This window comes from Temnothorax nylanderi, unplaced genomic scaffold, assembly GCF_030848795.1.
Source record: "Temnothorax nylanderi isolate EJ_2023f unplaced genomic scaffold, tnyl_v1.0 TNYL_tig0198_pilon, whole genome shotgun sequence".
Taxonomy (NCBI): Eukaryota; Metazoa; Arthropoda; class Insecta; order Hymenoptera; family Formicidae; genus Temnothorax; species Temnothorax nylanderi.
In genome coordinates this window covers 182,489-197,500 of record NW_027249260.1, presented here as the reverse complement: position 1 = coordinate 197,500, position 15,012 = coordinate 182,489, and the positions used below count along the sequence as shown (strand labels likewise).

At 39.2% G+C, this 15,012-nt stretch overlaps 1 protein-coding gene across 3 annotated transcripts in view; it reads left to right on the top strand.

Annotated features, from left to right (window-relative positions):
* Dhit (Double hit) overlaps positions 1-13,866 on the top strand; it is a 16,213-nt gene extending 2,347 nt beyond the window's left edge. The window contains exons 1-4 of one of the 3 annotated variants that reach the window (XM_071716939.1): positions 1-298; positions 3,501-3,862; positions 6,573-6,978; positions 8,657-13,866. The exon at positions 1-298 is cut by the window's left edge and continues 2,347 nt beyond it. In XM_071716939.1, coding sequence (XP_071573040.1) covers positions 290-298; positions 3,501-3,862; positions 6,573-6,978; positions 8,657-8,896 — 1,017 coding nt within the window. In that variant the 5' untranslated portion in view covers positions 1-289 and the 3' untranslated portion in view covers positions 8,897-13,866. Of the gene's footprint in view, positions 299-3,500; positions 3,866-6,572; positions 6,979-8,656 lie in introns of all 3 variants that reach the window. The other 2 variants (XM_071716938.1, XM_071716940.1) reach the window with 2 other exon arrangements.
* The last annotated feature ends 1,146 nt before the right edge of the window (positions 13,867-15,012 follow it).

The following is a 15,012-nucleotide window of genomic DNA, read 5'->3' as shown; positions in this document are numbered from 1 at the left end:
CGTGAAGGGTTCGTGCGCTGGGCTGTTACGCGGTTTCAGCTGAGGGGCACTGGTGCGCGCTGGGAGCATGCGGGCTTCGGGCGAGGCCCGGCGAGGCGGCTCCGCGGGAGGACCGGGCTAAAGGGACGACCGCATATCGGGAGGGACACTCGCGAACGCGGGCACGGTGCATTCGCGGCCGTGCCCGCACCCGCACCCTCGCATCTCGGCGCCGCGCCGGTCACGCGCCGATTAGGTTGATCCTGAAGACGCGGAAAGCGAGCTGGGCTCGCTTTCGAATGCATGGAACATGATAGAGGTAAGAGCCAAGACGTAAACGTATACTTGCATTCGTTACGTCTGTCTTAAGAAAAGAATTAAAGACTCAGCACGAAATAGTAATGGAGTCGCGCTGATCTTCTTCGAAGGGTATTTAACTGCAGCAGCCAATTCGATTTACTTACGGCGCGATGGAACGCAGTGATATTTCTCATACAAATGTGTGCACATGGCGAACATCGCAGTTAAATCCGTGGAACGAAAAGTTAAAAAAAAAGCTATAACAGTATAAAAATTCCTACGTATATGCCTAACGTAATTAACGATCTAATTTTCGGAGTTTATGAAGCCTTTTCTAATTTAGTAACGTGCAAATAAACAACGTGGCTGGATTGGATATTGAAAACCGATTGCATTCAACCGTGCTTAAATTATCCCAATATAGAATTGGATTATTGCAAATTAATTCTGAAATAGCATAGTGTAATAACATGAACAAGAACTCTATTATCACTAGTTAGAATGTTGCTCGAAATATCTACAGCTTGCCATTCGTTCAATGTTCACGTAGGGACATAACAAATTCATTTATATGGATATGCGCATACGCTTGCTCCGATCGAAATAAATTCACGGGATTATCGGGCGAAGCTTGCGAGGAGGAAAACGGGGGTTGCAGCTTGCACGTGCTTCGCGATTGCGTGCTGCATGAAGCCAACACACCATTGGGCCATTGACATGTTGACATGCACCTATGCGTAAACACTATCGCCGTTTCAGAACCATTTTAAACGCAGCGACAGTATTTGCATTTGAGGGCATTATGAAAAGAAATTAACATCCAAAATTGTATCAAAAAATGTCAATCATCTTCCATACAAAAATACACATTTCTATACAAATTTTTATGACTATTGAAGATAAACCGATAATAATTAATTAACGCAAATAATTTACTTATTATTCTTGTTTTTGTTATAATTAATAATAACCACCGAATTTACTTATTATTCTCATTTTTGTTATAATTAATTAATAATAACTATCAAATTTAATTTCTCTAAGCATTGTAAAACTAATATAGATGATTAATTGACAATACTACTTTTATGTAATTATTTTTATTTAATTATATTAACACGATCTCGCAACTTTGCAGATACATGGCTCTTGTCACTGAGATATAAATCTTTATTATTATATTCTAGCTATCTTGAAACTAACTTAACTGCAAAATTCGTAGCTTATAATTAATCGCCTAGCACGAAATGTTTCCTAAATTTCGCACTGTTCTCCATAAACAACGGCTCTTGTTTCCATAATGTCTGCCAAAACAAATCGCGCTGGGAGATTATTGAAATTTGCATCGTTATATTGTCGCGTAATTGAAGTCTCGTTTTCGAAAAGATGAACCCTGAGATACGGGTTGGAATTCGCCTCGTGTATAAATCGCGTGGTGTGTTTTTACGAGCCAGCCACTCGAAACGTGGTTTTTGCGCGTGGTCTCTCCGATTTCCGGCTTCTATTTCCTGACCGCTCTAAATCACCGCGCTCGCGTAAATCCGTGTCCGATTTATATCGCGCTATAAGCGACTGTAGGCGATCAAACGACAGTTTCTCTTCCCAATCTCTACGACCTCGATTGTCTAATTTCGATTTCCTATCCCAATTGTTTCGTATCTGTTTTTCTCTCTTCCTTTTCCCCATCTCTTTCTCTCTCTTCCCTCTCATCTTCACGCGGCTCATTCGTATGCACCACCACGTTTACTCGCGGATACACGTGTATACTTTACGCCAGTGCTCGCTGTTTATCAACCTCTACCCACATTCCCTATAAGCGACTCTGTCCGATGTAGTCGTTATCGCGCGAGGCCGCACGGAGAACGGGTCATCGATATACAACACGGTGTAAAAATAAAGGGCCGCACGCGGCTACGTGCATGTGCAGGCATATACCCAAACTTCGTTCCGCGAATCTCTTTTGGGTTACGAAAGAAAATGGATAAGCCGCGCTTGAATATTTTCGCGAGAATCGCGAGGTTTCGATGCTAGAATAAATTTATGTGCTCAGAATTTCGTTCGTCTATTTAGATACCTCTCTTTCGTAAAATATGAGAAGAGAGAATTCATAACTATGCGAATTGCATCAAGACTTTAGTGATATTTGAGATTCTCGAATATTGATTTTGATTCAACATATCGTACTTACAATAAAATATCGGTGGTCTTCCCGTTGATATTTTTTGTCGCTATAATATGTCTTTTGCGTAATTTTAAAAAAGGAGAAAAAAATACAACGCGAAAATAAACTAGATTAATTTATCGATTTGCTCTAAAACGTAAAAGCAAAACTGCAATTGAGTAATGTCAAAACTTACTAAGAAATGCTCGGAAATACTGATTTCGAATTGAGATCGCGTTCTTAAATATGGCATTAAGGGTTTAATCCTCTCCTTAGACTTTCTCCGGGAATCCAATATCGGTCAGCTCAGCCGTCTGGCGATCATGAATTTTAAATACCGGAGACCTCGAATGGAACAGCGAACGGAAGAATAATAAATCTCCAGCTACATCTCTCACTTCGATATCGCCATCGCCGGGCCGCGCTGAAAATACAAGCCAATCGATACGTGCAGCTGAGCGTACGACAATCGTATCCGAACTAATTGGTTGCTTTTTGAAGGCTTATGTGTCAATTATCGTACAACCAGCTTATTTTGATTTAAGCTTAACTTTATCGTGTTGCCACACGAGTAGATTGTCCTATTCTCTTCTTAGGATTTATGATTTATGAACAATTTTAAATGGGAACTTGATGATTGCAGTTCTCGTGCTAAATGCTTAATTGAACTCTACTTTCGACATATAACAATTCTGTTTCCCTCCCAAAACTTTTCCAAGTTATTTCCACGAATTTTATAATCAATATAATTTTGACTTGCAATAAAAATGTCTGTTACATTTTAATGATAAATTAAACATTGATATTTAAAAAATGATAATTTTTTTCGCATACGCAATTAAATTATTATAATTATAAAATATAATTTAACTCTTTGTACCCTAATATGTGCACTAAATGTGCGCAATACTAGCGTTGAAGAATCTCATATTATTAGTCTATATTCGAGAGTGTGTTTCTAAAAAGATTCAATGTCAGCCACCTTGCGTAAACAAATCACAAAGCCGACAAGTGGTCCATTGTGTTCCGGAAACCACTGATTTAGTAGAACTATTCTTAGCATCAGGATAAGCTCGTTCGCACGTGGTGTGCGGATTCAGAGGGCGGATGTCGCTTCCAGATGTCGAGTGGACTCGGTGCAACCGCAATGGGGATTGGCGTTAGTCACGGGACAGGCGGCGAAGGTGTAGCTGGTGGTTGCCGCCTCCGTGCACAGAACCAAGGCCAGGCCTCGGGGTCCACGATGCAGCATAGTAATCCGCAACAATCGTCTCAGCAGCAGCAGCAGTCGCAGCAGCAGCAGCAACAGGCGCCCGCGTCGCAGCAGCAGTCGCAGCAACAGCAACGTCAAGCGGCCGGATTCACGGGCCGATCGAAGAAGGACAACTGTTGCCTATGCTGGTGCTGTTGCTGCAGTTGCTCGTGGTATTATCGATCCTGCCCGATCACATCTCGTACATCGATGCGATTGATCTAAAGGAAATTGCTGGCACAATAGTCGAGCAACGGCTTCTTGTTCTTTTGTAATGTCAATCTAACACTTTCAGTAATTATTTAGAGCAGAATTATTTAAAGCAGAAAATCAACTGGAAAGGACGCGGGATAATAAACGAACAAAACAGGTGATTAGATATTAGAACAATACGATAAATTTTGTTTTGCTCGTTTATTGTCCCGCGTCCTTTCTAATTGCTTTGCAAACACGAGCCAGACTTTTGTTTATTAAAGCAGAAAATCTTGATAATCTTTTTTTAAATCTTAAAAAATCAAATATTCTTGCCGTCTCTTACATTTTTATTCGAAATTCGTTTCGTCTTTTCATAACGTTTATATTGACGTTTTACATTGATTCAACTCCGTGAAACGGACAGCGCACCGATGTACGAAACGTTTTATTAAATTATGAAGAATGATACTCGATGATTTATATACGACAATGGACAAATCGTTAATAAACAAAAGATAGATCTCCGAATCGCGCGAAGTGACTTCAGTCTCTCGGTCTGTGATCAAGGTAAATGTACCTGGACACGTACCTATGTCTGGACATTTTTATCATTTTAGTCCTTAAATAAGTTATAACGCGAATTAAAATCAAAGAATCAAAGATAATATTTTTCTTGCATTATATTTTTATCTTTGATTTTGATTCGCGTTATACTTATTTATAAACTAAGATGATAAAGGTATCCAAACATAGGTCTTAAGTGTCCCGGCATTGGTACATTTACCTTACGTACTCGCGATGGCGAGTTACTGAAAAGTCTACGCAAAGAGTTTTCATTGTAATCACTAACATAAGGTAGATGAAAACGAGTAACGCGCTATTATCGTTATCGCGCGGCTATTTTCATGCTTACTTCATCTACTGAACCTCTCGGCATTGAAACGATATCGGTCCATTGTCTTTAAACTCTCGCGTGTGATCCATTTATTACCGTGCAGACGTACCTACATATTGCCTTTCTGTGTTTCATGCCACAAGTAGGAATAAATGGTAAGCAGGCCACGGACTGTGTGCGTTAATATAATGCTGCTTGTTTGTTATGTCGATGATGATGCTCTATCGTAATGCACGTATTACGGCTGACAGAAACGGGGTTATGCACATACCACGCGTCCTTCCTACGCGAACCATCTTTGCAGATTATACGCGTAACCTACTCATTCTGGGCTGGCATCGACGCGAAAGAGTTTATCTGAGGTGCAACGACATTTCCTGAATTGCTATACCTACCACGAGAAAACATGACCGTGTACTCTTAACTGTTTCGTTATACTAATATATAGGAATCATTCGAAAAATCCGTATTTTGAAATATAACAATTTCTCTGATTTAGCACTATAAAATTTTCTACTTGCTTCATGTTGCGCAACGTTATATTTTTCCTTAACCCTCGAGGGCAAATGCACCCTCGATAACAGTACAAAGCTTCATTCGAAAGCAATAACATGTCTGACAATGAAATCACTGTGGTTGTCTATTTTATTAGTTGTTATATTATAGCTATAACTGAGAAATATTTTTAAAAGAAATCACTGTTGACGTAAAAATGAATAATAATGAAAAAATTAATAAGCCTGCAAACACGCGATAATTTTACAGTTGTTTGTAAAATTAATCAAATAAAATGGTAGACTCTAATACTTTACAACAAACGCTTGTAGCACGTAAGAAATATAAAATTACCAAATATTATTCTCTTATTCAGTCAAGTGGAAAAACTTTTAGAAATCAATGCAGGTCTGATTGATTCAGATGGCAGCCAGTAGAGAAACAGTCATTTTTGTTATTTGCCAACTGACCAAGTCGCGTAAACCGTTCAGAATCGCCATTTATTTCCACAGTTGTGATTGTGATTCGCAAACACCATAGTACAGCTGCGTTATCAAGCACAAAGAATCGGCCTTTCAATGACCCGGTTCTGGGCCTGTTATCGACACGACTAATATTTTCTGTCACGATTCGATGCCGCTCGTTCACATCTCTTTGTGTCTCACGTTATCCGCGGTGTCTCAATTAAATTAGTTATCTTGACGTTAGTTGCCTATTATTATTTCCTATTGCATTTGTGTGCGTGTCCGCCGGATTACACTCCTCCATTAGCCACTCATTTTATATCTTCATTTCCCGAGGCTACCGAGTTTGATATTCATTTTCCCCTCGCTCCTTGCTCGTCCCTCTACAATCGTATAATCGTATAATTATAATTAACACGATGGTTTATGATCTTCAACCTCGACACCAATATCGACACGATAATCTGTGATAAATTTCAATCTGATTGATAATAGAATCGATCAGATCTACTGTTACAATTGTAACGTAAAGTAGATTAGAGCGATTGCACAACAAGAAATGTACAATGAATTATTATTTTTAATTATTCCTTTGCAGTAATAAGCAAAATTTAAGTACATATTATACATAGATACGTACATGCTTCTTTTCGAACGCGATTCAAACGTGAAATAGTTGGTAATTTTTCGTCATAGAAATTAATCATGGAATCATCGTATCAGCCTATTCATTTAACAGTCTCGATTATTTCGCATAATTCTACGTTTTCACACGTTGTTAACGATAATGAGAAACCTATAAGATGGTTCTAACGTGCGCTGTCGTCTCAGTTTGGCGGCAGTCGGCGGTAATTCGACGGGTACCGGTGCGGGCGATCAGGGCAAGAAAAAGGGCAATGCCGGTGTCGGCGGTGAGCATGGCAGCGGTATCAGCGTCACCGACTTCGCGGGTGCAGGTGCGGGTAACGGTCTCGACGGACTCGACGGCCTCGACGGCGGTCTGGAGCGCTGCAGCTTGGAGGAGGTCCGGGTCTGGGGCTCGTCCTTCGACAAACTAATGAAGAGCGCCGCCGGCCGCAAGCTCTTCAGAGAGTTCCTCGTGAGCGAGTACAGCGAGGAGAACATCGCCTTCTGGCTTGCCTGCGAGCAACTCAAAAGGGAGAGCAATCCTGAGACGATCGAGGAAAAGGCGCGCTACATTTACGAGGATTACATATCCATACTATCGCCAAAAGAAGTGAGTAGACTCTTAATCTCTCGCACTTATTCGTGATAAGTAATCGTAATCGTGACTCGATTGAGACATTTAGGAGGAGCTAGTAAATAATCGCTGATTTATTATTTACATGTACAATTATAAAAAATGGCATAATTATAGTTTTCTTGTAAAAAATAGGGATAAAAGATATTTTTATTACTATTAATATATAATTACTAACGATAGTTAAAGCTAGTATTTGTTTTGAAACAAATTTGTATATTCTTTATATATTTTCATGTTCCTTTTCTTTTAATTTATTTAGCAATTGTAAAGTCTTTTTGAATCGGTTATTTCAATTTGTTGCTGTTCTTTTTTTTCGCAATTGTTAGATAGTTTTAATAAATTTTTATTTATAGTAAGATAGAAAGTAGTAAATGCTATTTATATAAAATAACGACATATTACTTCAAAATAGTATAAATAATAAAGTCATATATATACATTCGTATAAGTATCCTCAATATATGACTATGTGAATTAAGTATAGTTACAATTATTTTACGTGACACTTGAAAGTACATTTATGGTACATTATGATACATTCTGGTGCTATGATACATTATAGTACCTACATTCGATCGAAGTAGAGATTGTATCAATTCCTAGAAATATATAAACAGTTTCTAACGTGACCATCCATTTAGTTAATATAAATAGCATGTACAGCGTCATGCGATCAGTATCTGCTACTTTGAATAGCGATGCATCATAAGAACTTATAAATTTCGTAACAAAATAATTCCTACGCTTCCAGGGCTGTTAGCTTTGACGATAGAATCGATAACGTTATGTATTATCTAATTACGCCATTTTATCGAGATGCGAAAAATCGAGTGTACGAACGCGCGAGAATTAGAAAAACGAGGCAGTAAAATTAAATGCAGTTTGAAGTGAAGAGGGATGTACTTTTGCAATGTAATGTTTTGTTTGAGAAAAGCTCTGCGAATGCGCGTGACTGATTTCTTTCATATTAACCGACTGACCTAGTGACCTAGTGACCGCTTTAACGACTTATTCACCCAAACGGGGCGAATGCACGAACCTTCTTTTGCCATTCGAACATTACGGCAAATTGTACAGTGCACGTACAATTCCGTGCATTATTGCAATCACCTACATAATTTTACGAGATAACATAAAAAAGATCGTGCTAAAGGTACCTCGTATACATACTGTGGCCTATAATTCTCAGAAAGTTTTTTTCATCATTGTTTACACTGTTTACAGCTTTGAACATATCGATACTTCGCCATTTTTGTGATAAAGAAAAATTGTTGCAAAATTGGTCAAAGGACTGGCATATTCGGCCTATTTATCTTTATTTTTGAGGTATTAAGTTTGTCTGTTTCTAAAAAGTTATATTTATGTAATCAATTAAAAGAATAAAATGCAACTTTAAAAATTGTATTACACATTATCATACAGAGAAACATCGTAGAATTATACGATATAGATAATAAACTATCGTAGAACAAGATTTTAATGTTTTATGGGAAAAAATGTGAATTGCATGCGAACAGTGATTTGTAAGTTAAGACTTAAGAACAATATAACGAGTTGCAGTTTCGCAAGATATTTTCACATACATGTAATCATAAATATGTTACAAGAATTTTTATTAACCCATTTTCTTTGTCGATTGTGTTTTTTGCAGGTGAGTCTGGACTCGCGAGTGCGGGAAATTGTGAACCGCAACATGGTGGAGCCTACGCCGCACACCTTCGACGAAGCACAGCTGCAAATCTACACCCTCATGCACCGGGACTCGTATCCGCGATTCGTCAACAGCGAGATTTATCGAAGGGTGGCCAGAATGAATAACAGCGCTCCGCCCAGCCCGAGCACTGGGCAGGAGCATAGTGGTAAGGCGAAGAGCAAACGAGGGACGACGTAATCGTGATCGTGATGGTCCAGAGACGTCGGGAGCGCGGACCAAGACCTCTAAAATCAAGCACCTTCATCAAAGTCACGATCGGCCGAACCGTTCGGCAAAGGTTTCGCAACACCCTCCTCGTCGGAGAGCCTCCGTCGAGGCGAGGAATCGCCCGAGCGGACATGGCTGACGAAGCTAATCCCTCGCAGGAGGGAATCTCCATCCCCTCGGGTGGACGACGAGCTTTCTGGTCGCGTCAGATCACTCGCACGGAAGTCGGGAGCTTGTTCAGTGATTCGCTCTTCCACGCGAAGGCGCAACGGGGCCATGTAATCGCGCTCGCCATTGCACGCGAGCCATTACGACACCGATGATGATGATAATGATAATGATGATGATGATGGACTGAACGTACGACGAGATCGCGATCGCAGTCGGTCGCGTAGATCACAAATCGCGGCGTTCCACTTTCAGGAGTTCGGTGCAGAGCGCATGCACGCGGGACGGTGGATCGTAGCCGGAGAAAGGAAGGTCACGCGATCGCACAGGGATGGCGGGCACCAAACGCGAACACCATCGATCCTTCCGTGTCCATCGCTCTTCGAGCCTCGCAATCTACCCTCGTTGTAATTGTAACTCAAAAGCTCGAACGGAGGCTCGCGAGCTTCCCCTTTCTCTTTCGCTCTTCTCGGCTTAAAAGCTAATTCGATTTGAATCACATACCTTATGTCTTTCACGAGCGATTACAAATAGTCGAGATATCCTCTTCTATTTCTCAGCAAGTACAAAGGAAAAATTGGAAAAACATTCTGGGTTATTCTTATTAATTAAATTCGCGCATGTAAAATGTGAACGATATGATTCTAACTCAATTTGCCACAGGCCAAGCAGACTGAAAGAGGCTGACTATTTGATTTAAGTCTGGTACGTTCGACGAAACGAGATGCTCACAATGTAATACATAACTATAATTAGCTGATGCGTTTGATGTTGAAGAGATAATCGCTACATATATTTCTAGTCATATGTATTCGACCGAAATTCCGAGAACACGCATTTTTCCGCGGACGGACATACTCTGCAAGCTCGCGAATTGAGCTTTCAGAATAATGGATATTTATCCCTCTCTCAGGACGCAATTGATCCCGGACATATTTTATGGCGATTGTGTCTCCTGTGATCTTAAGATTAACGCGCGTAGCAAGAACTCGTCGAAAATGTCGCGTGTCTTCGTGAAGATAGGTTTAATCTGCTCAAGATCGAACTTACCGTTTGCTCTCTTTCTCTCCCTTCTTTTCTCTCTCTCTCTCTCTCTCTCTCTCTCTCTCTCTCTCTCTCTCTCTCTCTCTCTCTCTCTCTCTCTCTCTCTCTCTCTCTCTCTCTCTCTCTCTCTCTCTCTCTCTCTCTCTTCTGTCTCTTTCTTTCTCTTTCCTTCTTTTTCTCTTTATATCTCTCTCGTTCTGCGACATTTACCTTCCATAGATGGGGGAGAATCGAGTTAACATCGTCATACAGCCCGCTGTAACTTCAGGGTAACGTATCATAATGCATTTTTTATCGCGCGCACTTTTCTATAATCAACGGTAGTCCGCGAGTTTTCCTCCTCGGGAAGGACGAGGTCGCGAAATCGTATTTATCAAAAAAAAAAAAAACGAGGAGAGTATCGAGAAAGAGAAAGGGAGAGACAAAGGGAATCTCTCTTCGAAAATTATTGCTAAGGATACCTCGAATCGTTCGCTTTCATCATACTTTTACGGATTACCGATGGACAGGGATCTTCGCCACTTCTGCGTCATCCCCATGGCGGATATTGAGCTACTGCCAGCGAGAACACACCAAAGATCGAACGTGCGTTGAAGTCAACTAATTTGACGATCACCAAAGAAAAGAATGACATTCAATCGACACGAATCACATGCATACGCACACATGAATACGCAACACACGCACGTATATATACATATATATACATGTATATATGTGAGGCATTCTCGCTGAAATTTTCATATTTTCACCCTGACCTACTGCAATAATTTGGACAATATTTTTTCCGAGAAGTATTCTGAAAAAGAGAAGACACGTATTTTTTGGTTTGGACCTACGATCAGTATTTCCAGTGTAATTTTTATAAAAATTGAATTTTTCGGTAACTCTACCTTTTAAAACGTTAATATCTTTGAAATGTTCAATCTTATCAAAAAACCGCTCGGATAAAATTTGTTCAGTTTAAAATAAATTACATGATGTATATATATTCTTTTTAATTTTTGGACAGTCTAAAGCTCTTTAACATCGTATAATACAATTTTAGACTGTTCAAAAATTAAAGAGAATGTATACATTATGTAATTCATTTTGAACTGAACAAATTTCACCTGATAGGATTGAACATTTCCAAGATATTACCGTTTAAAAAGTAGAGTTACCAAAAAATTCAATTTTTACAAAAATTACACTGTTGGAAATATTGATCGTAGGTCCAAACCAAAAAATACGGTGTCTTCTCTTTTTCAAAATACTTTTCGGCAAAAAATTGTCAAAATTATTGCAATAAGTCAGAGTGAAAGTGTGAAAATTTCAACGAGAATGCCTCATATATATATATATATATACGTGTACAGAGACACGCACACACATACCCACGCTGACGCAAAGCAACGTACGCTCGTATAGAATCTAGTCATCGTCACGCGGAAACGCGCAATCGTGGAAGAAAAGGGCCTAAATACGAGAAGAAAAAATACCAAATGTCCCTTAAAATCGCGCGAAAAGTCGAGGCTGTCGCATCGAAATTGAACCATCATCGTTGATGCGTCGACGAGAGCAATGAAACAGGAGAAACGTGGGAAGAGAGAAAAAGAGAGAGAAAGAAAGAAATTTAACGGAAGAGGCGTTCGATGTGAGAAATGGCGAGGCGTCGCGGTGCGGATGCATCTTTTAACACTAGTTATAAGTATAAGTACGGAATAGAATTTAAAATAAAATAAAAATAAAATAAAAGAGGGAGTACACGATGAGACACTCGAGCGACGTTATCGACGTTTGTAATCACGATCGAAAAGTTAACATCGTTCGCGCCGCGGCGCCCGCTTATCATCAAAATTTCCTTTCGACCGCGATGCGCTTCGACTCGAACGATATATACTTTGCCTTCGGGTTTATCCTCTGCTTACAGAAGTTCACACGAATGTTCACCGTAATATGTTTACATCTGAGATCTATTGCAGTATGTATAGTGCATAGCACTCTGTGTTTGACAATGGTAAGTAATGTAAGCGCTGGAGAGTCGTCTCAGAATACCACAAAATGAAGAAATACGGGGTAAGGCTGATATTTCATATGTCGTATGACAAGCGTACTGATTGGCTACAAGATAGTGGATTTCTAGAGGCTCGAGAACTTTTCTACTTCGCAACCAATCAACATGCTTGAAAAATTTGTCGCACGACACGTGAAATATCAGCCCAACACCTAACTAATGTTAAACGCAAAGATTAATAGCCAGCTTAATATAAAGTAATGTCCCGAAGAAACTCCTCTGGCGTCCATACTTATGTCAGACACAAATCACGCAAAATGAATGTCGGATGTAAACTTGCCGCCACTGTTAGCATCTCGTCTCACGTCGTGAGACCGATTTCTGCGTTACGATATCGGGAAGATAAAACGACGCTCGGCCGAGACCGCAACCGGGGTATCGCAAGCTCAAGAGACTCGTATTACTTACGTACTTCTTTCGGTTTTTTTCTTTCCCTCGCGAAACAATATACTCTCAGGAATTTACTGGAACGCATCGATGGACGACGTACATAATATTTGCCGCGCTATAAAACGACCAAGAGAGCGATAGAATTTCGAGCGCATCGCGGCGCGCCCGCGCGATCTCCACTTGCGACATAGACGGTACACGTCGCGACAGGTAGAAAACATGCCAACCATAATACATAACACATAACAAAAGACGCGCTTGCTTTCCCGAGGATCATCGTGATCGGGAAATATGAGACGATGTATGAGCGTGCGTCTCTCTAGTCAAATCGAAATCGTCGGTATCGTCGCGAGCGGATAGCACAAGCGACACACTCGCAGTTCGCACAGTCAGTCAGCGTTTGGCTACTGCCCTGTAGATAATATATAGATAGGTATAATGAACGAAGGATTAATGATTATAAATATAAATATATAAATATATATATATATATATAAATATAAAGAGAGAAAAAATATATATATAAATATACAGAAAAAAATATGTGCTATGTTCCACACATAGGTGCCGAATGCGAGCGTGCGAGAGTAACCGTGAGAGAGAATGTGAGAGGGTGAGACGCCTGAGTCTTTTTAATTTTCGATTCTTTGTTCGACGCGAGGACAGCCCGTCCGCCGCGACCGAAAACACGAAAGACGCGGTATCTAATAAAGATCTCAAATCGATCTTAGTTCTAGCATACTCGACACCATACTCGCGTAGCACCAAAGACGAACGTGATACAGTGAAGATCGTAAGCAGTGAGAATTGCGCGATTAGATAGAGAGAGAAGAGGGTAGAGCGACAACGATATAAATAAGCGTAAATGTCCCTTTGAAGACTTGTAAATGCAATATTATCTTATTATTAGCGTCGTCGTTATTATATGTCGTTATTATATTGTTATAAAATAATTATCATTATTACTGCTATTTTGCGACTATCCTTATTATTATATTTATTATTATAAAACCTTGTTTCGTTGATTTTTCTTTGCTGCAACTTTTGCAAGCAAGTCGCAAGAAGTATGTGATATAGAAATTTTGTGATATAGAAGTTAAATGTCTTCGTCGAAGGCACTCGGACTCGTCGTTCTCTCCTCTTCTCTCATCAGCAGGGCTGTTCATTTAGGACCTCAACGCGACTTCCGGAGGCCTCGCGTCGGCATCGTCGATGAAATTAAGCGGTGAGATTGCTCGAACATCGTCTTCACTAATAAACGCACAAATTTCTAAACCTTCGATCCCCTGCTTCTTTCTTCACGAGGAAATTCCCTTAAAATCTGTGTAGGGCGGAGAGGTAAGGGCATGCCAGACTCATCATCAGCACAGTTGCAATCGTGCATGCATCTCTCCCGATCTTTGCATATGTTGATTTTCCGGCTTTTATTTTCAAGGCAATCTGTGAACTTACTGTGTACGACGCAACGTGTACAGGTAAGTGTTCTGTAACTTTATAAGTTCTCAATTCAACCCGGATTTACATCGTTGAAATACAGAAAACACGAATTTATTTATTTATTAAACTGAGTTATACTGAATATATTTGAGAGGAGCACTCGAGAGAGCATTGAAAACAATTTTAATTTAATATCTTTACTTATTACGTTGAGTTGATAACAATAATTATATTATTTGATATACATGATTGTCGAATAAAATTTAGATATTGTTTATATAACGTATCTAAAGAAAATGTGTATTACCGTTTTTATAGCAGCATAAAGTACATCGCAAATGGGAATATTGGATGAAAATTTTATTATCACGAAAAGTCTCAAAAAGTTTTGTTATCAAGAATTTTTTTTTATAAGAAATAGTGCACAATTTATGTGTGATTAAATATTATAATATATAATTAAAATATAATATATAATTTATTTTTATCAACTTCGAGTAGTGATATGAAACAACTCGCTTCCCTAGAGACGGTCCAGTGAAAGCTGAATTGCGTGCTGTTGACAATATAGAAATCATGCGTGATAATATCATGCAAATTCACATTTGTAATGCATTATAATAAAATAATGGAGCTGCTGAAGAATCCCAAATAATATGATAATTTAAAATAATGATTTACAAAATAAAAAGAGCATATAGTTATTAACTGCTGCCAGTAAAACAGCATTAGGAAGAATCTATTATAAACTATATATATTTATATTTATATTTATATGTATGTATATAGATTTTCTATGTTGTGCATTTTAATATTTGATTTGATTATAATGTGTGGAAACTGAATTTATTTGATTATTTGTTATTGGAATTGGTAAAGCTTTCAGCGAAATTAAAGATTGTGTAAAACGTTTTCACAATTAATAGTTATCGAACGGAATTAATGGTTACTTTAAACAATGGTAACAAATTCACAAAGTGCGAAGTCTGTA